Genomic DNA, 26,204 nt, shown 5'->3' on the forward strand with positions numbered 1-26,204 from the left:
TTTGGACGAAGTTTTAGTTTCTTCAGCTTCTCAATCAAATGTCATGAGCCCTTTACGTAAGTCTCAGTCTTTCCCACATGCAGCTGGAGCTCTGACAATGCCAGCCACTAGCGCTGGCAAAATGTCAGAAAAATCGTCAAACAATTGTTGGCTGAAGAACCTGAGACAGAAGCCAATAAGCAATTTGCCAACAAGTGGCCACGAATGACTTATGAATTTTGTTTTGATTGTTTCGTTTTTATTTTACAATAAAGTTGTTTTTTTAGTTTAACAGACTTATTCTTTCATTCCCTGCTCCACTTGAACCTACATCCACACACGTTCGCAGATATGGAGCTGGTGCAGAACTCTTTTTGAGCTGATTAGAGCATGAAGTAATTATGGAATAATAGAAACTACAAAGACAGTACACACCCTTTGTAAGAGTGCTGACTTTTTGAACTGTTAACACTGGAACTTACAAGCAACTAAGAGAAACAAGCAGCTTAAGTAAACACATTTAATGGTTTTAGATTTTTTTGTGGTATTCCATGATATGAATATCAGTGAGAAACAGTTTCTGTTTTCATTGTGCCACCATTTTGTTAAAATGTATGAACATTCCGAAAGAGACCAAACATGGTTTGATGCGTGAACATGTGTGAGCATCACCAAACAGATCCTTCAACGTAACCCACAAGATTTCAGGGTTCCTGTTTGATGATATTGACTTCTCGCTTCGATATTTCGGCTGACAGCCAGCCAGCCACCTTCGGTTGAATTTTGCAACTGGAGACTTGTTGGGTGCATGTACTAAAAACAGTTGTGGTGACACATATACATAGATTTCGTGTGTGTGTTCGTCCTCTTCCGAATGCTGGTATTAACGCAGTGACACGCATTAAGAAATCTCCAGCCGTAAAATTCGCCTGCCTGATTCCCATCCGAAACATCAGAGGAATAAGTCATCACCATTTGTTCGCAATCCAGAAATCTCATGGAATACTCATTACGCTGTGAAAACGTCAAGATGCACAGTCAGTGCGTGTTTTGCGAGGATAGTGGCTATGCCACTGGACAGGTGAGGCCCTCAGCACACGAGCTGAGGCAGCACTGGGGCCAGTGTTGGACAGCGGCCATAGCCCAGCGGCCAGGACTGTGTGGACCCCTCTCATCCAGTTGGGTGTGTACCACTAGGCGGTAGTCCGCCGCCAGCCACCCAGAGGACACACCCATCTCCAGCAGCAACCGCAGCGCCACCACTGTGTCCTCCTCCACGTTGTGCTTGTTGTAGTCACCCAGCAGGGCTACCTCCAGGCTACAGTTCCACACGGGACTCTGGATTCCACCGACAACGTCCGCACCGCGGCCTACGTACACGTAGCCGGCGCTATCTATGAGGAAGTTGTGCAAGATGTCAGGCTGCTGCTGGTCACGCAGCACTGGTCCGCACTCAGCTGGACCAGTACAGGACGGACCGGCGCTGTGTGACAGCACCACCAAAGGAGCGGGATGCCGCAGGCGGGGGAATGCCGCCACTGAGCGGTTGCTCCATGCTTCGTGTGATACCAGCTGCAGCTTGTATGTGGCCGCCCATTCCTCGTCTGCTGCTGACCGCGCCAGTCTCCCCAAGGATAAATCTGTACAATATCAATACATTCACGTTACAAGTCTGGCTGACGCTCACCATTTAATTCTACACTACTGGCCAATAAAATTGCTACACCAAGAAAAAATGGAGATGACAAACGGGTACTCATTGGACAAATATATTATACTAGAACTGACTTGTGACTACATTTTCACGTAATTTGGGTGCATAGATCCTGAGAAATCAGTACCCAGAACAACCACCACTGGCTCTAATAACGGTCTTGATACGCCTGGGCATTGATTCAAACAGAGCTTGGATGGTGTGTACAGGTACAGCTGCCCATGCAGCTTCAACACGATACCACAGTTCAGTGACTGGTGTATTGTGACGAGCCAGTTGCTCGGCCACCATTCACCAGACGTTTTCAATTGGTGAGAGATCTGGAGAATGTGCTGGCCAGGGCAGCACTCGAACATTTTCTGTATCCAGAAAGGCCCGTACAGGACCTGCAACGTCCGGTCGTGCATTATCCTGCTGAAATGTAGGGTTTCGCAGCGATCGAATGAAGGGTAGAGCTACGGGTCGTAACACATCTGAAATGTAACGTCCACTGTTCAAAGTGCCGCCAATGCGAACAAGAGGTGACCGAGACGTGTAACCAATGGCACCACGTACCATCACGCCAGTATGGCGATGATGAATACATGTGCGTTCACTGCCATGTCGCCAAACACGGATGCGACCATCATGATGCAGTAAACAGAACCTGGATTCATCCGAAAAAAATGACGTTTTGCCAGTCGTGCACCCAGGTTCGTCGTTGAGTACACCATCGCAGGCGCTCCTGTCTGTGATCCAGCGTCAAGGGTAACCGCAGCCATGGTCTCCGAGCTGATAGTCTATGCTGCTGCAAACGTCGTCGAACTGTTCGTGCAGATGGTTGTTGTCTTGCAAACGTCCCCATCTGTTGACACAGGGATCGAGACGTGGCTGGACAATCCGTTACAGCCATGCGGAGAAGATGCCTGTCATCTCGACTGATAGTGATACGAGGCCGTTGGGGTCCAGTACGGCGTTCCGTAGTACTTCCTGAACCCACCGATTCCATATTCTACTAACAGTCTCGACTAACGAGCAGCAATGTCGGGATACGATGAACCGCAATCGCGATACGCTTCAATCTGACCTATATCAAAGTCGGAAACGTGATGGTACGCATTTCTCCTACTTACACGAGGCATCACAACAATGTTTCCCCAGGCAACGCCGGTCAACTGCTGTTTGTGTATAAAAATCGGTTGGAAACTTTCCTCATGTCAGCTCGTTGTAGGTGTCGCCACCGGCGCCAACGTTGTATGAGTGCTTTGAAAAGCTAATCATTTGCATATCACAGCATCTTCTTCCTGTCGGTTAAATTTCGCGTCTATAGCAAGTCATCTTCGTGGTGTAGCAATTTTAATGGCCAGTGATGTAATAAAAGCTTTAACGACTATTCACCATAGTCAGAGTGGTATGTTAATGGACGGACTGCACGTAAGATTTCTGGTTTTGGAAGCTCTAATCACAACGTTCTTTTGGAGACACGTAAAGTTTATGGCTTTCGAGATACAACGAGAAAGTGAGTCACTTCATATTGAAATGACAGGAAGCAAAGCGTCATATATAGCTCGTGCAGCTCTCATGATTACTCTTTCTCTGAGTGGAAAGAAATTACTACTAGCATTCTGTACTTGCTACGTTTAACTGAACGTCCCTCTTAAACGGATAAAGCAGAAATAATATTCTTTGCTGATTGCGAAAGCGTCAGAATGTAGCCCAACAGACCTGCAACAATTGATGGAGAGTAAATGAAATATTTAAAAGTATTATTAATTCGTTCTCAATAAATGATTTATTACTTAGAAAAACTCACAATTCATTCAATTTAGTAGAAGGAAATACAAATAATCACCAATAACAATGCACCATAAGGGAGAGAGAGTATGTAAAACTGATTGTCCAAAATTTCTTAGTGGGCATCTGATAAGATAGTGAAAGTTTCAAAAGCATGTTGAAATGATTTCATATTGACAGCTCCTTTTACTCCAGAGACGAATAATTCATGAGATACTTTCATTATATTTTGTTGTACATTAAGATTTAAAAATCTATTAATGTAATGGCCAGTGCATAGGTATGATAAACAGAGAAACTGTACCTTAATTGTAAACTTAGTGACACATTCCACGACATAGCAGGTTGTCGTAAATATGATCCACAGAATGTGTGAAAAACTAAACTAATCTGGCAGTGTAGCCTACGCGAACATATGTGTCTTTTGATGCCATATGTTTCACTTCCTTACTTTAAATGAAAGGATAACACTGGAATAAATACACTTCATTACATTAACTATTGGTTATTGCACCATCAATTATGAGTCACTAATGCTACGTTGTATCAAGTTTAATTTTGTATTCATTCTGGAAGTTGGATTTTGCACATCACCATAATTCTCTTCTCCTACAAAACCTTGATCTGACCTTTCCTCTCCAACGTCAATCTCGCCTTAGTATTTGCTCCATCAAAGTTCTATCACTCCCTCCAAATCGTTGAATCCCTAACTATAAAAAGATAAAAATCTGCACAAATATTCAGTCAGATCTTAATAAGATTTGAAAGTCGTGTAACTTATTTATTTATCGTGTCCAACACATCACCTTTACAAAACCTTTAAAATTACAATAAAGAGAAAACAAAGCAATACAATAAATGGCGGTGAGAGAAGTGAAGATTAAAGAAAGTAAAACACAAAAACACAGAAAACAATGCTCATTTAAAAGAGCTGGTATGACTGTCTGGGATCTTTATTCCCCATGCGAAGAGTAGTACCTTACACCTTGTAGGGCCTTATCATTTGCATTTAGTAAGTCCTGTATCGTGCAAGGTTCATCCAATTTCCTGCAGACAAGTAGGTGTTGTGGTTCTTGCAGTTCTCCACATTGACAGAGCTCGTCTGTACTGATACAGCCCCATTTCTTCAGGTTTACTTTGCATCGTGATACACCCGATCTTAATCTATTCCAGACTGATCGTGTTTGGAAGTTAGCTGGCTGTAGGTTCCCCCTGGAGTGTCTTCCTGGTTCTGAGTTGCGCCACTGTTCTTCTCGTCGTGTTTTAAGCGGTAAAGGAATTGGATTAGCTGTTTGTACAAAACTCTTCCTTGATTTATGTCTTTTAGTTTGAGGGTAGTGTCCAAACATTGGATGTCTCGGATCTATTTCTTGTTTTTATTTCTCGATTCCTGCAGCTGTTCTTCTGATGTCTGGAGGGGCTATGCCCATAAGTTGGTACAACTGGTTTGTTGGAGTTGAGCGGAGGCAGCCTGTTATGGTGCTTCTTGTCTCATTCAGAGCGATATTTACTTGTTTTGCATGGATGGATTTTTGCCATACAAGTGCTGAGTACTCCACAGAGGAGAAACATAACGCTAGAGCTGACGTACGGATAACTGTGGGTTGTGCTCCCTGTCTACTATTTGTAAGCTTGTGGATGATGATATCCCTGGTATTCACTTTCATCTTTGTGTCCAAACAGCGATCCTTGAAGATGAGAGCGCGGTCGAGTTTGACTCTAAGATATTTTGGTGTGTCACAATGAGAGAGGCGCTGACCCATCCATCTTATGTTAGGTTTTCTCCTGGTCCCTCTACTGCGCAGGTGGAAAGCACAGACCTGAGTTTTTACCGGGTTTGGCTTGAGATGGTTATCGTCATAGTAGCCACCCAGATTGTCAAGCACTGTTGTCAGTTTTCTTGCTACCTCTTCAAATGCTTTGTCCTGACCAGCAATGACTGTATCATTTGCGTAGATGAAGGGGCAAGCATCTGTACTAATCGGCTGGTCATTGGTGTAAATGCTGTAGATCAGTGGGGCAAGGAGTAGTCCATTTTTCAGGGTCCACGATCGGCTCCTCTTTGTCTCAGCCTAACAAAGTAGTGTCTGTTCTGCAGCAGGTACTGGATGAACTGCCCCAGTCGGTAATCCTTCGTTGTGTAATATATTTTTGATATTAACTTACGGTTAATGGTGACATACACGGCTGTAAGGTCGATAAAAGCTGCACCTATGATCTATGTGCTGTGTGAGGTTCAAAGTTTGTCCACAGCATGCCCTCCCAGGGTGGAACCCTGCATGTTCTTTAATAATATTCTGGTTACATGTGCGGAGATGCGGTTGAGGATAATGCTTCCTGGGACTTTATAGAGCTGCCAGAGGGAGACAGGCCGAAAATTTTCTGTGGTGTTCTTTCCAGGTTTTGGTATAGCTACTATCTTTGACTTTCACCAGATCTTGGCGACCTTCATTTTAAGGATGCATTTGTTCATCCTAGCTAATAACCACCATCTGGTAGCGGATCCGAACATTTTTATTTGCTCTGCGCGTAGATCGTCTAGCCCAGCAGCTTCACTATTCTTCATTAGAGAGGTGGAGTCTTCTAACTCTCCCACGGTAAAGGGAGTACCTTGATGGTCTTCTTCTTAAGTAAATCTCTGATGCTTCTTTCTTGCATGTTTGTTGTTGGTTTTTCCATTGAGTAGGAGGTGATGTGCTATTTGATTTTGTGTGACCTTATATTAATTTAAAGTGTTAGTTGGTGAGTCATTATTGAAGTTTTTCAGAAAATGCCAGGCCTTTCGGCTATTCTGTTTCATGTCTAGGCTTGTGATTAAGTTACACCATTTCGCTCTTCTCGAGTCTGATATGGCCTGGAGGAGTTCTTCTCCACCACACTTGTTTCTTCTGAAAATGGGTTTCCCTCAAAGAGCTGCTGGTAATATTCCAAAACCTTTGAGTCTTCGTCGAGGTCAGGTATATACGTATTATCTACAACCTCGGAGGATGTTTTTACGTGAAGTACTTTTAACTAGTTCAATAAATGTGTCATATTTTTCGGGACTCGACTCTATGTTGTGCACCTCTTTCTTCGGTGAATTTGTCCCACTGGGCACGTTTAAAATTAAAGCGTCCTTTGAATTGGATGGTTGCTGGCTTAACAACTGCTTCTACTAGACATATTATGGCTCAAAGTAGTGTACGTGGGAGGGACACTCCCACATCCTTCCTGGTTTGATGTGCAATGTGTTCGCTGAGAAATATGTTATGAGGACTGTATCCACGGTTACACCTGCTGCTGTTAAAGGAGGATGGAAATTTGGGATCATGTATTACTTTCAGTCCTGTTGAGTCTGTACAGGTTTCGAGGTCCTCTCCGCTTTTGTCTGTGTGCCTGTACCCGCAAGCTGAGCTATGGCAGTTGAAATCGCCCATTACTATTTTCGTTGATTGTATCCCGAAGACGGATGGCTCACTGAATCTGAATTCGCTGTTCGATAGCTTATAGATAGATGTCACTTTACTGGACTGTATCTCTACAGTAAGGATTTCGATGTCTTCTTGAGCTGCCGTATTGCCCATGTGGTCTTTCAATTACTAATTTCATTCCGTGGATCTTCGGTCTTCTATTGTTGGGGCCACTGTGGATCTCTTGAATTAGTAGGACGCCACAATTGTGTCTTTTACATGCTTCAGCGAGTAATACCTCGTTCTCATGTGGGAGCCCTTCTATGTTTGTGGACATTGTCGTCAAAGTTGGATTTGATAAAAGCCGTTTGTTGATGTCTTGGTGCTGAAAGGATTCATCGTTAGGCAAAAACCTAACGTTGATCACTGTCATGATCCTTGAGAAGACTCCTTTCGTGTACCCCAGAGCAACGATTGGAAACTGGTTCTCAGTGTTCACAAACGCAGAAACCTAGTACAGTATCCCACGAATGCAATATCAGTAAGTCACAATTTGTACCAGTCAACTTTGCAAACACCTGGTTGGAACGATTCGTGGGGATAACGTGTTGAATGATCACCTGTGCTCACTCGTAGAGAAAGAAAATCAGTCACTGTGGAAAGAACATTGCCTACAAAAGTCTTGTGCGAACCATCTTACAATACTGTTCAAATGTATGGGACCTGAACTGGTAGGACTAACAGGGCATACTTGACGTTTACAAGAAAGGGCTGCACCAATGGTGAGTGGTTTGTTTCACGCACGGGAGAGCGTCATGAAAAATCTGAGGAACGTGAACAGGTAAACGCTTGCAAATAAATGTCAATTACTCTGCGAAAGCCTACTTACAAAATTCCAAGACCAACAACAATCGCGAACACAAAATTAGACTAATTATAGCACGAACGGAGACATTTAAGGAGTCATTCTTCCCGTGCCTCATATGTGAATAGGACAGGAAGAAATCCTAAGACAAGGTGGTATAGGAAGGATCCTGTCATCCAATTTACTGTGAAACTTAGTGATAGATTTAAAGCGTGGAGGCCAAGGTCTCGACAGTGGGACCTTTACCTTTCATGGGCAATGCGACTCATCACCCGTCCACACAGCTCTACTTACGCTGCACCGTATCTCCATAGGTCCCACATTCTAGTCCGGTCCAGCTCATAGTTTTAATTTGCCGTGGAGTTTCAAATTAGCGCACATGCTGCTCCCGGCTGAAAATTCAATCTGGCCCTCCACTGTGATTTTCCGAGGATAAATATAGATTTAGATGTGGGGGCCAGAGATGTATACTGGTATAGTTCGATTATCTTGGTCCGAAATAGCTATCAGCACCTTTACACACCTTAAGGACATGACACCGTATAAATGATTTGGATTACAAAACTGCTCATCATATTTAGTATGGCTCCAAGCACTATGGGACTTAACATCTGAGGTCATCAGTCCCAAAGACTTAAAACTACTTAAACCTCACTAACCTAAGGACATCACACACATCCATGCCCGAGGCAGGATTCGAACCTGCGACCGTATCAGCTGCGTGGTTCCGGACTGAAGCGCCTAGAACCTCTCGACCACAATGGCCGGCTATTTAGTATGATCTGAATCCTACAAATAGAGGCTTTTAATGAGATGGCAACGAAATTGGATTTAGTTATATTCTAGGGGAATCTCCCCTCATGTGGTTGATGTATGAGCCCCAAAGCACAACAATTTATTGCTGAAAATCATATCCCAGGCGTGTTTAATGGGCTGTCAGGTTATGGGGTCTGCTTTTATTTCATTTGTTTATGAAGCAATTGATTCCCGTTGGTTATGTAGTATGCAGGCTGTAGTATTATCTCTCCCCCCCCCCCCCCAAAAGATGATATAAGTAGGTTGTCAGTGGGCATTCTGACTGAGGTAATCTCAGGAGTTCACATGACTAGAAGTTTTGTCATTATGACCTTGCCCGAAAGTTTTTGCTACTGGTGTGAATAATCAACATCAGTAAAAACATTTGCTGTTGATGATCATACTGCTATGCTAAGATGGATTCCAGTGTTTGTACTACAAGGTTACAAATACTAAGGCAGACTAACATGAGGTCTAAACTAGCATCTTCCTGAGAATTAAGTAAATACTATTGACTTGACTATTGACTACGTACAAACATTCCATGTTATCAGGATGGCAACTGGTTATAAAACAATGTGCTGTATGTCTAAAGTCTTAATTATTTAGCCTGAAACCGATTACATGAACTACCAAAAAGCTATTCTAGTCTACTGTGGACCACCTCTGAGTGGATGACTGTCGATTTGTCATGAGCAAATCAGTATCGGGGACAATGCCTTCCCAGAGGTCTTTTTGCTATTGTTAAGAATGGGGAAATTCTAGTGAGAGTGAGAGTGCGTAGAGCAGCTTTAAGTATCTAGAAGGCCTGACAGCCTTGCTGACTGCTGTCAGAGATATAGAGCAATTTATACCTTCCTGATACGTAAATCAGGCAATGTGTGTCAGGCAGACTTAGACCATTAAATACTAAAATTTTCGTATACGTAGTTCTAAGATCGTTCTGCAATTTTGTCTACTGGGATGTAATACTAGCTTACACGTTGATCCCGTGGTCATGGCGTCTTTTTACTGCTCTGTCACATAATATTAGACTATGTAAGTATTATATTTTTAGCTGAATTGTACATTTTGTGGAAGCCTGTAGTTTTAATGATTATTTAGTAACGGCAGGGTGCAATATCATACGTTGACACTCTACGTTAAAAAACGACAATCAGGACCCACAATGGTTTATAAAACTATGCATTGCATGCCTATAGTTTTATAGTGAAAAGCGATTACGCAAAACATCGATCTTGACAGTTCTTTTGTAGATGATCTAATGGTGGAGTACATAGTTACTCTGCCTGAGGACTGAAATCAGTTCGTCTGCCACGTTACTGCCTTTAGAGTCAGACTGGGAAATATGCTTTATTATGCATTTGCAACTATTGCTGCCAGGAATATAGCCTTTGCAGACTTGTTTTGTTTCCATCACACAGCGCTGATGTCAGTACAGTGTTGTAAATAAATACCTACGATTATCCATCAGTCTATAATTATTTATCACAAGCATAACATGTTTAGGATTTTTGTTGTGTGTTAGTGCAAATACGTAGGATTTGTTCATCAGTCTGAGGTACATACCAGGTTGGATCAATAGATGTGGGCTATAACTACTGTGATAACTATATTGTAGCTCTTCAACTGAAGCATATTTTACTGGAAGTCCAGTGTTTATATAAATGTATTTCCGAACAAATACTATACATACAAATACGCACTGATTCATAGTATTTTTTAATGGTTGTCCAAACTCTAGGTCACTTATAAGAGTATCACAGAACATGACGCCTCTTCCTAATTTTTTTAATCACACACACAGACATATTCCGTATACTTCACGCACAAAAACGGTTCTAGGGAGGAAACATCTATCTGCGTTAGTCCTAATTTCTCTTATCTTATGTCTGTTGTTCAGTTTGAGCACACTTATTTCTAGCGTGTTGATTGAACCTACCTGTCCAACATTACATTATTCATTTTGGGAGAAGTCTTCTACTTAGTGAAGGATGTGTTGCAGCATTTCTACAAGCAACAAAAGATTCAGGTTCTATTAATAGATGTGCGATACAATTATCACAAACCCTGTCTGAAACTATGGTCCCTAAACAAATTACCCAGCAGAGTGTCATAAGAGGAAAACATATGTAAAGATAATGGGCATTTTCCAGATGAGCTGTAGCACTGACTGCCTTGTAAGAGAAGGTAAAAAAAAAAAAAAAAAAAAGGATTCATCTCTCAGCAGCATCAGGATCTGAACGTCACTCCGATATTATCTGATTTATGCTTCGTCGTGAATGGTAATGTCAACTGTAGTCGGGGCATTGTCGGAACTCTGACGCTATATGAGAATCAGGAGAGAGGTGGATTCGTGATGAAATCTTAAGGTCCAACACTTTAGATTTGATGATATTATTATATTGATTATATGTAGCGATGTTTTTGCTACTAAATAATGCTTTTTTGTTAATAAAACTGTATGGGTAAATCCACTATTTAAACCTAACTAACCTAAGGACATCACACATATCCATGCCAGAGGCAGGATTCGAACCTGCGACCGTAACAGGCGCGCGGTTCTGGACTGAAGCACCTAGAACCGCTCGGCCACAACGGGCGACTCTCATCTTAGTTTTAAGCAAGATTATTTAATCCTCCCTTCATCCCTTCCAACTCATCAATTAACACTTGAACCTACCCTAGCATTTCCTATTAACCAGCGTGGCTTCCTTCGAAATGTCTCCTGTAATATTCAACTCCTGTGTCTCACTCGCCTCCTGCACGATCAGATTAATAATAAAAAATCTGTCATCTTTAGGGACCTGAACCTCAAAAATGCCTATAATTGTATATGACCTTTTTCCATTTCTACACTTCACTTTCACGAAGTTCCGGTTAATAATGTCTTCCTCACTTTGTCCTCCCTATCTCATTGATTATTCCTTGTCACTGTCAACAACACCAGTTCCCATACCTTCCATCCCAAAGCACATCTGCCTCAGTGCTCTGCCTTCTCTCTACTCCAATGCATTCTGTATATTGCTGATAAGGCCTAACCACCTCCTTCTCTCCACCTATGCCAATATATTGATGACACTCCTGCGTTCCAGAAATTTCACCCTGGTGTTGACAGTGGTTCCGTAAGATCAACCTCTCCAGAACAGATGAAATAATTATATGATGAGCCACAAGATTCACAACTATGACTTTTAACTAGCCATTTACATCTACCACGACCCATTAATGAACACACTCGACAGGTAACTAAGATGGAACTCTCTCTTACTAATCATCCAACAGAGAGCCCACAATAGAAACTGCTAGTTGGCCAAACATATGGATTGCATAGTAATATGCTCCCCACCTTTAAGATGTTGATCCAAATCGTCCTCTCCTTCACCAATGTTGCCTCAATATCCATTCCACCAAAGCCATAAAGCTCTTGCAATTCTTGGAAAGTCGTGCAATCCGCTTTCTCCTCTGCATGTTTTTATCTTCCCCACATGGATGCTTAACCATCTCATCATATTCCTACCTAGCTCCCCCCTCCCTCTCACAAATCGAACACCTCAGTATGTCCTACACTACCTGCAAACTCGATCACCAACAACTCCTTTGTTTCCCCTGTATTTTCCAATCTTGTTACGTAGCCGCAATGATTCCAACACATCTCATCTACCGTGCATCTGTTCATACTCCATACCCACGCCCAACCAACACCCTCTACACAGAAAATGAAATCCTGCTCGATATGTATCCGTCATGTCAACTGTAATAATTCCTTCCAACTCCTATCACATATGAGGGACCTTATCCCCCCCTCTCCCTCCATCTTTCCCTATTTGCTTTCTTCTTCACAGCATCGCCTGATCCATGATCCAGTACCTTATTCCATGTCTATCTCTTACAATCAAACCTCCATCTAGACTCAGTTTCACGGCACAACCCGCCAGACTAGTTTGGTTACATGCATACTCTACAACCCTATAGAACCTTTAACCTTCCCTTACTAACTCATCTTTTCCAGTGCAGGTTCTTAATTTTCATTGAATGTATAGTGATCCTTTGCAAAATCTTCCCCCCTTTGCATCATATTTTGATTATATCTAAAAAGGAGGAAAAACTCATCAGTTACATTTTTTACATTATCAATGAAAATAATTTTGATAACATTGTTATCATTCTAAGCACTTCAGAATCCACGTAAATGTTTCAACTTTAGGTGTATTATATATCGATTTATGTATTTTAAAAACATTAGAATAAAGAACGAAATGTTTGTACCTCAGACAATATACATATTGTCTATAATTTTAGGAACAAGCTGGCCAAGAAAGTTCTATGCTGCTGCGCAACAGTCAGCTGAGCTATTATTGTGGTGGGTGCTGTGCATGGGCGCTTGTGATCTGCCGTTAAGGGGGGATGTATGTAAAATTGGTCAAATATGTAGATTTTTAATTTTTTGTTACCAGATTGTTCTGTAGTAGGTTAGAAACGTTGTATCCAATTTTCGGAGTTTAATTCATGCTACGAATGATATACACTCCTGGAAATGGAAAAAAGAACACATTGACACCGGTGTGTCAGACCCACCATACTTGCTCCGGACACTGCGAGAGGGCTGTACAAGCAATGATCACACGCACGGCACAGCGGACACACCAGGAACCGCGGTGTTGGCCGTCGAATGGCGCTAGCTGCGCAGCATTTGTGCACCGCCGCCGTCAGTGTCAGCCAGTTTGCCGTGGCATACGGAGCTCCATCGCAGTCTTTAACACCGGTAGCATGCCGCGACAGCGTGGACGTGAACCGTATGTGCAGTTGACGGACTTTGAGCGAGGGCGTATAGTGGGCATGCGGGAGGCCGGGTGGACGTACCGCCGAACTGCTCAACACGTGGGGCGTGAGGTCTCCACAGTACATCGATGTTGTCGCCAGTGGTCGGCGGAAGGTGCACGTGCCCGTCGACCTGGGACCGGACCGCAGCGACGCACGGATGCACGCCAAGACCGTAGGATCCTACGCAGTGCCGTAGGGGACCGCACCGCCACTTCCCAGCAAATTAGGGACACTGTTGCTCCTGGGGTATCGGCGAGGACCATTCGCAACCGTCTCCATGAAGCTGGGCTACGGTCCCGCACACCGTTAGGCCGTCTTCCGCTCACGCCCCAACATCGTGCAGCCCGCCTCCAGTGGTGTCGCGACAGGCGTGAATGGAGGGACGAATGGCGACGTGTCGTCTTCAGCGATGAGAGTCGCTTCTGCCTTGGTGCCAATGATGGTCGTATGCGTGTTTGGCGCCGTGCAGGTGAGCGCCACAATCAGGACTGCATACGACCGAGGCACACAGGGCCAACACCCGGCATCATGGTGTGGGGAGCGATCTCCTACACTGGCCGTACACCACTGGTGATCGTCGACGGGACACTGAATAGTGCACGGTACATCCAAACCGTCATCGAACCCATCGTTCTACCATTCCTAGACCGGCAAGGGAACTTGCTGTTCCAACAGGACAATGCACGTCCGCATGTATCCCGTGCCACCCAACGTGCTCTAGAAGGTGTAAGTCAACTACCCTGGCCAGCAAGATCTCCGGATCTGTCCCCCACTGAGCATGTTTGGGACTGGATGAAGCGTCGTCTCACGCGGTCTGCACGTCCAGCACGAACGCTGGTCCAACTGAGGCGCCAGGTGGAAATGGCATGGCAAGCCGTTCCACAGGACTACATCCAGCATCTCTACGATCGTCTCCATGGGAGAATAGCAGCCTGCATTGCTGCGAAAGGTGGATGTACACTGTACTAGTGCCGACATTGTGCATGCTCTGTTGCCTGTGTCTATGTGCCTGTGGTTCTGTCAGTGTAATCATGTGATGTATCTGACCCCAGGAATGTGTCAATAAAGTTTCCCCTTCCTGGGACAATGAATTCACGGTGTTCTTATTTCAGTTTCCAGGAGTGTATAAGCTATCTTCTTTCAGCCAACGCGCATTGCCACGCCCTCTATCCTAAACGACTCTGCCTTTATTTACGATATTTTATTACGTAGTGCCATCAGAGAAGATACCTGTAGAGTATACAAGGCTCTTATTAGCCCATTTGCAATGCGATTAATTATGGTTTATTAAAGAAATGTACACATGGTGCAACACAAAACCCATGGGAAAACTAATAATTTCATTTGCTCACCTGCTGTTGTTAAAATTTCCTCTTATGATGCTTGTCTGGTGTCCAATGGTGATAACAATGGGAGAATCAGGACCTCATAAGACTAGGATTTGATGCAGGTTGGTTCACTCAAAATCTGTTGAAGAAGACAGATGATGTGCATATTGCTAGTTCTGAAACGCCGGTGACGTGTTTTGCCAAAAGGGCACGCCAGAAGGATCAGAGTAGAGGAAAAGAACTACATGAAGACCAAAAAGTCCAAATATATGGTTATTGCCAACATTAGGGTACTTATTTCTGGCATAAATGCTAGTAAAATATATCCTGCAACTTTCATTTTCTAGTGTGGAAGGAATACTTTTAACGGACCATTGCAGCTAAGAAGGTGAAATTTGCTACAGACTTCGTACACAGTATAATACAACTTCCTGTGGTACAATATTTTCCAAAGTGCATTGCTGTCAAATTTATTTAAGTTTTTGTGAAATAAAAATTAGTAAGTATCATACACATAATTTTAAAAAGTCATTGCGACAATTCTAATACTGACGTTAAAAATTTGTACCCATATTTGTTTATCTAATTATTAAGAACACCCTACCACATTTTGAAAGCTAAAGTAAAGTAATATTTGAGAAAACGTTCCCCATGCAATAGTATGTGTCCTAGTATCCAGCAACGTCCTGATCAAATTAGTTGACAAAGAAATTGAAAAAAATTCAGGTTATAACCAACAACCTAATGACAAGATGTGAAAAATTTGGTAATTTGGTTAATTATCCCTTGAACGATAAAAATTAGATTACCGCATGTGCACCCGTGAATTTTCTCACACGTCCCCCCATAAGTTGCACCTGCGAGCTGCAGGTTTCGCGCCATGTCTGACCGTAAAAGTGATAAAAATTTAGTCATGGCCTCTGTGAGTGCCGGTCGTTGTGGCCGAGCGGTTCTAGACGCTTCAGTCCGGAACCGCGCTGCTGCTACAGTCGCAGGTTCGAATCCTGCCTCGGGCATGGATGTGTGTGCTGTCCTCAGGTTAGTTAGGTTTAAGTAGTTCTAATTCTAGGGGACTGATGACCTCAGATGCTAAGTCCCGTGCTCAGAGCCATTTGAACCTCTGTGAGTGATAAAGTCAATATTGTTAACTAAAAAGAGTGAATGAGCAGAGCGAAGGAGACGATTAGAATTGAAGGAGAGACGAAGAAAAGCTACAACTGTCCTCACCATAGTTCGAACACAATAGTGCTCAGCTAGGCAAGGTCATGTTAGAGTTGACATTCCCTCGCCTTCCTCTGATTTTGATCTCATTTACCCAGCTATTTATATGGTGACCTGCAGTTTAATGTGGACTCTGGTGCAACGTGGCATTTTTTGCACACTCGAATTACTGGCAGAAGTGAATAACGCTAAACAGGACAGAGAAATGCCTAGTATCGATTGAGAACTCAATCCCGAACATTGGATTTAGCGGAACAAAACATTACACTTCGCGTGTACAAACGCAAACATCCTGGTTCACCGAAGACCAATGGGTTTCTAAGTACCGATGGTTGTAGGAAACCCGTCTATTCGGACCACCTCTCAGCAACCACAATCCGGTACAGATACATAGCATCCTGGAGACACTACAGCATCGAACAAAAGTCATCTCAAGTGAAGAGAAGTTCCTAAAGGAACTGAGCCATCTTCGAAAAGTCATTCTTTAAAATGGCTACACTCACTGCTACATATCACAGTCCATTTCCAGCAAGCCGCACATGCAAAACACCGTCGAAAACACAACAGAATCTTGGGTTTTTATCATTTTGTGACACAGACATGGAGAAGGTTAGTGGGCTTCTTCATAGACAGAACATTAAATGTCTTTGAGGACCCCAGCAAAAATATAATGGCTCACGAATCCTGTTCTAATATACCCACTACGGAACCTACCGCTGTAGCAGTGACTCCCTGTTAAAAAACCAAGTCGCTACGCTAAGCTGCCTCATTTACAGTTCCGCATCTGCTCTGTTACTTCGCAGCGTAATTTCGAGGGTTGTCCAGAAAGTAATGCACCTCATGTTTTTCTTTAACAATTCTCTATTGAACATAATGAGAATCACACACATGAAAGAATGGTGTTTTATCTACACACCCTATTTTTCCACGTAATCTCCGTCCCATGCTATGGCTTTCCTCCAGCGCGAAACAAGGGCGTGTGTCCCCTGTCGGTACTAGTCCTCCCGGTCGCGGAGCCAGTGCTTCACTGTGTGAATCACCTTCTCATCGTCCTCAAAATGTCTTCCACGAATGGCATCCTTTAATGGTCCAGACAAGTGAAAGTCCGATGGGGCTGTAGGATGGATGGGGTAACACTGACCAACACTATTTTGCTATGTGTTAAGCAATTCTCAGACTTGTGTGGGGCCGAGCGTTATCGTGTTGGAGCAAAACATCTCGTGGGTTGCTATGGCAAAAAAATGGCTCTGAGCACTATGGGACTTAACATCTATGGTCATCAGTCCCCTATAACTTAGAACTACTTAAACCTAACTAACCTAAGGACATCACACAACACCCAGTCATCACGAGACAGAGAAAATCCGTGAACGCGCCAGGAATCGAACTCGGGAACCCAGGCGTGGGAAGTGAGAACGCTACCGCACGACCACGAGCTGCGGACGGTTGCTATGGCGTCGAAGTCGCCAGAAGTGCGTCTTGAGTTTCTTTAATGTGTTCAATATGCTCCTGAAATAACAGTGCCGCCTCTTGGCATCACATCAATGAGAAACACAGCTTCACAGTCCCAGAACACGATGATCATGGCCCTACTGATGGAAGTAGTTGCTTTGAATTTTTTCTTCTGTGGAGAGTAGGAATGACGCCGTTCCATCGACTGTCTTTTATTTTTGGACTCAAAATGGTGAACCCAGATTTCATCACCTGTCACAATTGGGGAAAAGAAGGCCTCCCCCTCAGCTTCAAAACGTTGCAACAAATCAAGGCAAATGTTTTTTCTGTGCGATTTGTGATCCACCGTTAGACACGGCGGGACTCGTCTTACACACACTTCTGAATATCCAAGATTGCGGATAATTGCATCCATACTTCCTTTGCTGCTTCACAGATGCAGCGTCAACTGCAGAGTCGTAATGCGTCTAGTTTTCGCGAATGACATCAGCTCGCTGCAACATGTCAGGTGTGACAGCCATGGATGGTCTCCCGGACCACTGCAAATCGTGACCTCCGCCAAACCGCTTTCTGATGACCTCACCCTCCGTGCCCAGCAACTAACTGTACTTCTGTCGACTGCAGGTGCTCCATAGACTTTGCACAAGCGTTTGTAAATATTCCCCGTAGCTTCTTTCTCTGCAGTGAGAAATTCAATGACAGCACGTTGCATGCAACGTGTATCACCTACAGACGCCATATTGAAACTGTCCTGCAGCTATGCTATCTGTTGGAAGTGATGCAAACTTAGCGTGCTGACTCAGGAGACTTCAAATAATACGAGGGCAGTTCAATAAGTAATGCAACACATTTTTTTTCTGAAACAGGGTTTGTTTTATTCAGCATTGAAATACACCAGGTTATTCCCGAATCTTTTAGCTACACAACACTATTTTTCAATGTAATCTCCATTCAATTCTACGGCCTTACGCCACCTTGAAATGAGGGCCTGTATGCCTGCACGGTACCAGCTGTGCACGGCCGGCCCGCACGCGGGAAATCAGACAGTCTTGCTTGACCTTGCGGCGATGATGACACACGCTTTGCCCAACGACTCACCGTGCTTTTGTCCACTGCCAGATCACCGTAGACATTCTGCAAGCGCCTATGAATATCTGAGATGCCCTGGTTTTCCGCCAAAAGAAACTCGATCACTGCCCGTTGTTTGCAACGCACATCCGTTACAGACGCCATTTTAACAGCTCCGTACAGCGCTGCCACCTGTCAGAAGTCAATGAAACTATACGAGACGAAGCGGGAATGTTTGAAAATATTCCACAAGAAATTTCCGGTTTTTTCAACCAAAATTGGCCGAAAAAAATGTGTTGCATTACTTATTGAACTGCCCTCGTACATAAATAACGTTTCGCGTTCGTAGCATTGTTTTCGTCTGAGAAAAAAATGCATTACTTTCGAGCAATCCTCATACAAAGGCGAATACAAGAAGAGAGAGCTTTGATTGGAATGCGGATATACTATCATAAAAATGGCGTTCACAGTCCTTAGAATACTTTTTATTCGGCATCGTATTCCGTGTGCACTTCTATGAAAGATTGTAAGTACCTGCGACTACCTTCCAAAAAATCAAATAAGGTAATGTTCGGATATTGACTGATAACATTTACAGTACTTTGAGACCTAGTACTAGCTATGATTATGTAACAGACCTAACCATTTTCCGTTGGTATGAACGAGACAGTGTCTCTGCAGCGCCTCACATTCGGCTCCAATACAGTGCTTACTTTATACTGATGTTTGTACAACCTCATATACCATCGTTACGGATTGTTTGACAGAGTGATTTCCATTTGTCTCTACGGAGATGAATATTTTGATATACTGGAGCAGAGTGACTCTTTTAATTAATAAAAGGCGGCGGCGCTTGACGCGGAGGTACCAGTAAGCCTCAGAAGTACTAGAGCTGAAGCGCCTAGTATGTTTTGTGTCATCGCAGGCAAGTGCCGATTTTACTTACTTGTCGAGCTGGGACAGCCGTATCTGTACCGCCAGACGAAAATGAAGGCCTGGATGCCGAGGAATCCCAGGATTAACAGAGCTGTCAGCATACGTGAGCAGGTGTTGAAGCCTGCACAAGAACAATATTTAGTTACACTGGATTTCGGAAAACGCAGAAAGACAGCAATAGCTCGCGAAACATAAGGTATCTGACAGGAACAGCGAAAAACTTTACCAAAAAATGACGTAATTCAACAAACAACTCAGCGTATACAGAAGATTACACCAAAAGAAGGAAAAATGTTTAAATCCAACAGGATTCCTACATTCACTCAGTGTTCCCGGTAAAATCTCGCAAAAAAAAGCTTTGGAACATAATCATTCAGCTTTAAAAGGCCCAAATTTCCAGTAAGATTAGTTTCTCATATAAATATCAATGAAGAACAAGATCAAATATTCCAGTATTGCGGAGTGAATTTAAAACAATCGTGTTTCGCTATATGTAGCATGTTTACGTGTCAGACAACCACAAAACGTATTCGTTATTGCACCGGAAAGCAAATTACATAATATAATTTATAAGAATATACTACGAAAAAGATAGATGCATTACAAACGAGCTGATTAATTGCACATCTTTTCCAGTTCAGAAAAGAAATTAAAAAAGGCCAAACGAAGTAACAAAGTGGGTTCTTTCCAACTACTAAAAGTAAAAAATAAATTGAAGAAATCAGTTTCTTAATCTCCAAAGATAGTAATGTTGTTACTTTGTAGTAGGTACATACTACCTACAATATGCTTACCAAACAGAGTGTAATTTCTATGGGATTTGCACAAACTATTTTTGTCTGAAGAACCCAGCTACATAGTAATACTTTGTATCTTCGTATTTTTTGTGGTTTCTGACATTAGCTCGTGACCCTGCTAACACAAAGACAAAAATCGTGAACTGAAGATTCGGTGTTATTGGGCGCTTCTAGAACCCAGAGCCATGTAGCGTTTTCAGTTTCATGAAGAATATCGGTAAACGGAGAAATAGTTCACAGATTTCACGACAGCTGGCTCTGTATGTACACTACTGGCCATTGAAATTGCTACACCAAGAAGAAATGCAGATGATAAACGGGTATTCATTGGACAAATATATTATACTAGAACTGACATGTGATTATATTTTTACGCAATTTGGGTGCATAGATCCTGAGAAATCAGTACCCAGAACAACCACCACTCGCTCTAATAACGGTCTTGATACGCCTGGGCATTGAGTCAAACAGAGCTTGGATGGCGTGTACAGGTACAGCTGCCCATGCAGCTTCAACACGATACCACAGTTGATCAAGAGTAGTGACTGGCGTATTGTGACGAGCCAGTTGCTACGCCACCATTGACCAGACGTTTTCAATTGGTGAGAGATCTGGAGAATGTACTGGCCAGGGCACCAGTCGAACTTTTTCTGTATCCAGAAAGGCTCGTCCAGGACCTGCAACATGCGGTCGTCCATTATCCTGCTGAAATGTAGAGTTTCGTAGGGATCGAATGAAGGGTAGAGCCACGGGTCGTAACACATCTGAAATGTAACGTCCACTGTTCAAAGTGCCGTCAATGCGAACAAGAGGTGACCGAGACGTGTAATCAATGGCACCCCATACCATCACGCCGCGTGATACGCCAGTATGGCGATGACGAATACACGCTTTCAATGTGCGTTCACCGCGATGTCGCCAAACACGGATGCGACCATCACGATGCTGTGAACAGAACCTGGATTCATCCGAAAAAATGACGTTTTGCCATTGGTGCAGCCAGGTTCGTCGTTGAGTACACCATCGCTGGCGCTCCTGTCTGTGATGCAGCCTCAAGGGTAACCGCAGCCATGGTCTCCAAGCTGATAGTCCCTGCTGCTGCAAACGTCGTCGAACTGTTCTTGCAGATGCTTGTTGTCTTGCAAACGTCCCCATCTGTTGACTCAGGAATCGAGACGTGACTGCACGATCCATTACAGCCATGCGGATAAGATGCCTGTCACCTCGACTGCTAGCGATACGAGGCAGTTGGGATCCAGCACGGCGTTCCGTACTACCCTCCTGAAACCACCGATTCCATATTCTGCTAACAGTCATTGGATCTCGACCATCGCGAGCTGAAATGTCGCGATACGATAAACCGCAATCGCGATAGGCTACAATCCGACCTTTATCAAAGTCGGAAACGTGATGGTACGCATTTCTCCTCCTTACACGAGGCATCACTACAGCGTCTCACCAGGCAACGCCGGTCAACTGCTGTTTGTGTATGTGAAATCGGTTGGAAACTTTCCTCATGTCAGCACGTTGTAGGTGTCGCCACCGGCGCCAACCTTGTGTGAATGTTCTGAAAAGCTAATAATTTGCATATCACAGCATCTTCTTATTGTCGGTTAAATTTCGCGTTAGTAGCACGTTATCTTGGTGGTGTAGCAATTTTAATGGCCAGTAGTGTACTTGTTAAAAAGTCAATACGGCGTGAAGATCCCTCTGACAATCGCACCGCTGTTGCCAGCAGTCAACTGCGAAGCGTGAACTCCTGCAGGCGAAAAAAAATAGCCGTGTATAGAGGCGTTGCCATAGAGACGTTTACAAAATCGCAGTTCGTTATCGGTTGAGGTAGGCGCGGTAAGCTGTCGGACTCAGCCCACTGCAACTGTCAGGGATCAACTTATCGATATCCATTATCTGGCTTTCTTGAGACTGAATCTGAAATGTAACGTCTGTCTGTATGGTGGGGTAGAAGGCGAGTTCGCTTTGCGAGGATCATTATTTTCTTTTTCTCCTTTGCCGTGTCGTTGCTTTTCCATAGGATACAGTACTTGCCTCCCGATACACACCTGCTCCATCCTCAGCTTAAGGCGTAGGAATAGCGCTCTTCTGGCCATTGATATCACCTTCCGCAACTGAAGACTGACAGCATTTGGACTAATTTACTCGTGAAACTAGCGACGTATGAGTAGCACAAAGTATCTACGGCCGGACAATTTGTCCAGCATAGCAATAGTAAATTATATAGGGTGTAACAAAAAAAGTATACCCAAACTTCCAGCAAACATTTCTCACACACAGAGGAACAAAATGTGTGATATGGGTAGGTATACGCTTTATGTCCATGTTCGACCTCATTATCCACTTCTCTTTATAATCACATTAATCATGGGGAACACACACAAAGAAAGTACCAGCATTACATGAAACACTCAGAATATGCACTTGGTTACGTTTGGTTAGAATGTTCTGTAAATTGTAATTTTTAGGCTCACCGCTAATGTTTGTTGTATCAGTGGAACTAAGGTAATGTTCACACATAACTTCCTTCGTTACTTGTGTTGACATGCGATTAACGTCATGGCTCTCCTACCACCAAGCACGTTGCATCAGTTATTTCGTGTTCATCACGGATTTATTTTCCGGTACAGTGCAATGGAAATATACTCAAATACGGAGATGACCTTTTGCTGTACTGTTTAGCAGATAGTAATGGCCGAGACGCTCAACGTTTGTATAGGAAGAAATTTCCGTAACGACAACGTCCCGACAGAAGGACCTTTGAATTAACTGATCGTCCTCATAGGGAGCATGGGAAGTTTAAGCCTACTATTCGCGACCGGGGGAGGTCTAGATATACGAGGACATCTTAAATGGAGAAGGAACTTCTTCGTGCAGTTGACGACAACCCTAGTGTCAGCCTAAGACGATTAGCTGCAACAAGTAATGTTGACTACGTGACTGTCTGGAAAGTGCTACATGAGAACCTGCTGGATCCCTACCATGTACAACGTGTGCAGGTACCATTAGCAGCTGACTTTTCTGCACGGGTACACTCCAGTGAATTGTCGTACGGGTACACTTCTGCAAATTGTTGATTCAAAAATGTGTCAGTCCCACTTTAGCACGTATGTTCTGTTCACGGATGAGGCTTCGTTTCAACGTGATCAGATTGTAAATTTTCGCAGTCGGCACGCATGGGCTGTCGAGAATGTCCGTGAAATAGTGCGCTCTCGTCGTCAACAAAAACTTTTCTGTGAACATTTGTGCCAGCATTGTTGGTGACTGCTTGTTAGGACTTCATGTTGTTCCACCCAGGCTCAACGGAAAAATTTACAATCTTTTCTTAGAGAATACTCTGTCTGTTCTGTAAGAGCACGTGCCTTCATGAATGCGGCAAAACATGTACTTCATGCACGGTGGATCTCCTCATCCTTTCAGGGGTAATGTTCGGATGCTTCTAAATAACAGATTCCACGACAAATGGATAGGTGGTGGATCAATTCCTTGCCCTCCACGCTCTGCGGATCTAAACCCACTATATCTCTATAAGTGGGGAATTTGAAAGCTCTTGGATACGGAATTCTCCAGGGGTACACCAGTGCATCGGCGATAGCGAGGTTATGTTTATTCTTGCTAACGGGATTCAATGCAATGGTGCTTGAAGCATGTATCCTTGGTAACGGAGGGCATTTTGAACATTTCATTGAGAAAAGAATTTCACGCTGTGCTGATATTTTCCTGTATGTTTACCATGATTAATGTGTTGAAGAGTTTTAGAAACTAAAGTCTAATATGGAAAGGAAGCGTTTTCAGACCCACGTCCATCTAGCATATTTTTCTTCTTCTGGCGTATGAGAAATGTTTCCTGAAAGTTTGGCAATAGTGTTTTTGTTACGTCCTGTGTTCACAAACATTCCTCGTAGATAACTCTGTCTCTTAGTATCAACCGTACCAAAATCTCTAAAGCAGTTCCTGAGGTTAGCCACCATATACAGATATTTATAATATGTGTAGACTCTTGATCGATTATGTATTGTTTCCTACAGTTCCACCGGCGCGACTTCTTTGTTGCCTGCATGCGCCATGCCGAAGAATTGTGTTACACAGTGTTTTCCGGTGCCATTACCCGAGCTTGTTTCCGACAAGACAAAGTAAATTAGCGCGCGCTATATGACCGCCAAAAACATTTTTAATGGCCTGAGCGAACTCTCATTTAATTTAACACCTGGATTCTCGCTCACCTGATAAGTTGGAGTCCTCGCAGATGCAGATTTTGAGAGTATCGCCGCATGCGACGATGGAGGTGAACGTCACAGCCGCACCGAAACACACGACGAGTGTGTACCAAGGCGACCATCCTATACAAAAAAGTCATAATTTTTCACCAGTTTAATGACCTAATAATATTAAGGCATTTAGCACAGGTTAATCCAGTGCAGAAATCTTATATGGAAGCAAAAATTTTCTATGGCATTAGATCATATGTTTTTTTATTATTAAAATGATGTGATCATTTACAGACAATGAACAAGTAAGTGACTTTTGGGACAGACATTCAAAACATGTAAACAGAAAGTACGAATGCAAAACTGATGCTTCACTATTGTCTTTGTAAAGGATGGGATGTCCTATATAGAGGTCGTATAGGAGGAGGCGAAACTGCACAAGAATGTGCTTGAAGGGGTTAACACGTGTCTTCGTGTCACGTTTTGGATTTATGCACCTCAATTTTAAGCGTATCGTGCTGAACAGGTTGGGATGGATTAGATTATATCAGAGATAGATTATATCACTTCTGTGTGGCCGACACTGCTGTATGTATGGTAAGGCAGAAATTGAGATATATCCTTAGAATTACGTCCATATTACCTATCGGTGTCCACAAATAGTTACTGTTTTTCTAAAAGTACCACTGTTACTTTGGTGTAGGAAGATGTGGGCTGCTGTTGTCACATACACGATCTGCAATGCTTCATATCTATCGAATTAATTACCAACTGTTTAAGTAGCTCAAACTACCGATAATCACTGTTCAACTTATCCGCACTTCCACCTACAAGCTGTTCAATTTTGGCTTATGACTGCATCTGTTCTTATTATTATTTCATTTCGTTCAATGGCTCGATGGTCGGAATCAATACACTTACGGAGAACAGTTTAACCATTTGTTTCATTCACCCATATTTAAAATATTGTGGTGATGTCTGATTTACATCCATGACAAATAACACTGAAAATTGCGATAGGATTTTTTTTGTTTTTTACACGTAGGACTTAAAAAATCACATACAGCAACACATTTCGACTTGTTCCTTCGAATTAGTACGTTTAGAAGGTGTATACCAGTGGTTGTCAAACTGTGGCCAGCGGCCAGCATGCGATCGAATTAAGTATTCGTGCGGCCCGCGGTTCTCATCCGTATTTTATAATAATATGCATCTAGCAACTAACAGCCGAACCCAAGAACGTCAGATAACGTTAGGAGCTTCTTAAGAGTGTATATCTCCTGCTCAGTAACAAACAATAATACTTAGAGAGACAGAATGTATCAAACTGCCGTTAATTTTAATTGACGTTGGTGAATTCGGCTGTGAGCTAAGTAAATTTGGTCTCTCACCTCAGGCGGAGAGGGGTAAGTAGCGCGGCCACTGCCGCGTCAGAGGATGTGAGAGGGGAATGTTTTATTGAGTTTTTCAGTACTGCAACTCACGTGTGTGCGTGACTCATACCTATCAGCTGATATGGTGTAAATTTTGACAAGGAAGTAACATGGATTCGTGAAAGCGTATTAAACTGTAGTTAAGGCTGTTGTAATAGAACGTGGTAGGTAGAAGAAATCTGGCATTTAAATCATTTATCAAAATTTTATGATGGCGTCTCATATTCAATGATGCATTTAAATATAAGTACATACACTATTATTAGTCGAAGTCATTCAGTGCTTAATCTCGTTGCTCTTTGCATAGTAAGACCAAAAACGCTTCACCACTCACCCATAGTGTCACAACTGCTAGATAGCTTAGGTTGGCAACTGTATGAAGCAGACACAGTCGGCAGGGCGTGTTCCGT

General features: G+C 43.2%; 1 protein-coding gene across 1 annotated transcript in view; it reads right to left on the bottom strand.

The window, feature by feature from the left end:
• Positions 1-326: 326 nt before the first annotated feature.
• LOC126187980 (uncharacterized) overlaps positions 327-26,204 on the bottom strand; it is a 94,133-nt gene continuing 68,255 nt past the window's right edge. The window contains exons 3-5 of the mRNA XM_049929380.1: positions 24,377-24,493; positions 19,355-19,465; positions 327-1,619 (exon numbers count right to left, since the gene is read on the bottom strand). Coding sequence (XP_049785337.1) covers positions 1,045-1,619; positions 19,355-19,465; positions 24,377-24,493 — 803 coding nt within the window. The 3' untranslated portion in view covers positions 327-1,044. The remainder of the gene's footprint in view (positions 1,620-19,354; positions 19,466-24,376; positions 24,494-26,204) is intronic.

Source organism: Schistocerca cancellata, chromosome 5, assembly GCF_023864275.1.
Source record: "Schistocerca cancellata isolate TAMUIC-IGC-003103 chromosome 5, iqSchCanc2.1, whole genome shotgun sequence".
NCBI classification, from domain to species: Eukaryota; Metazoa; Arthropoda; class Insecta; order Orthoptera; family Acrididae; genus Schistocerca; species Schistocerca cancellata.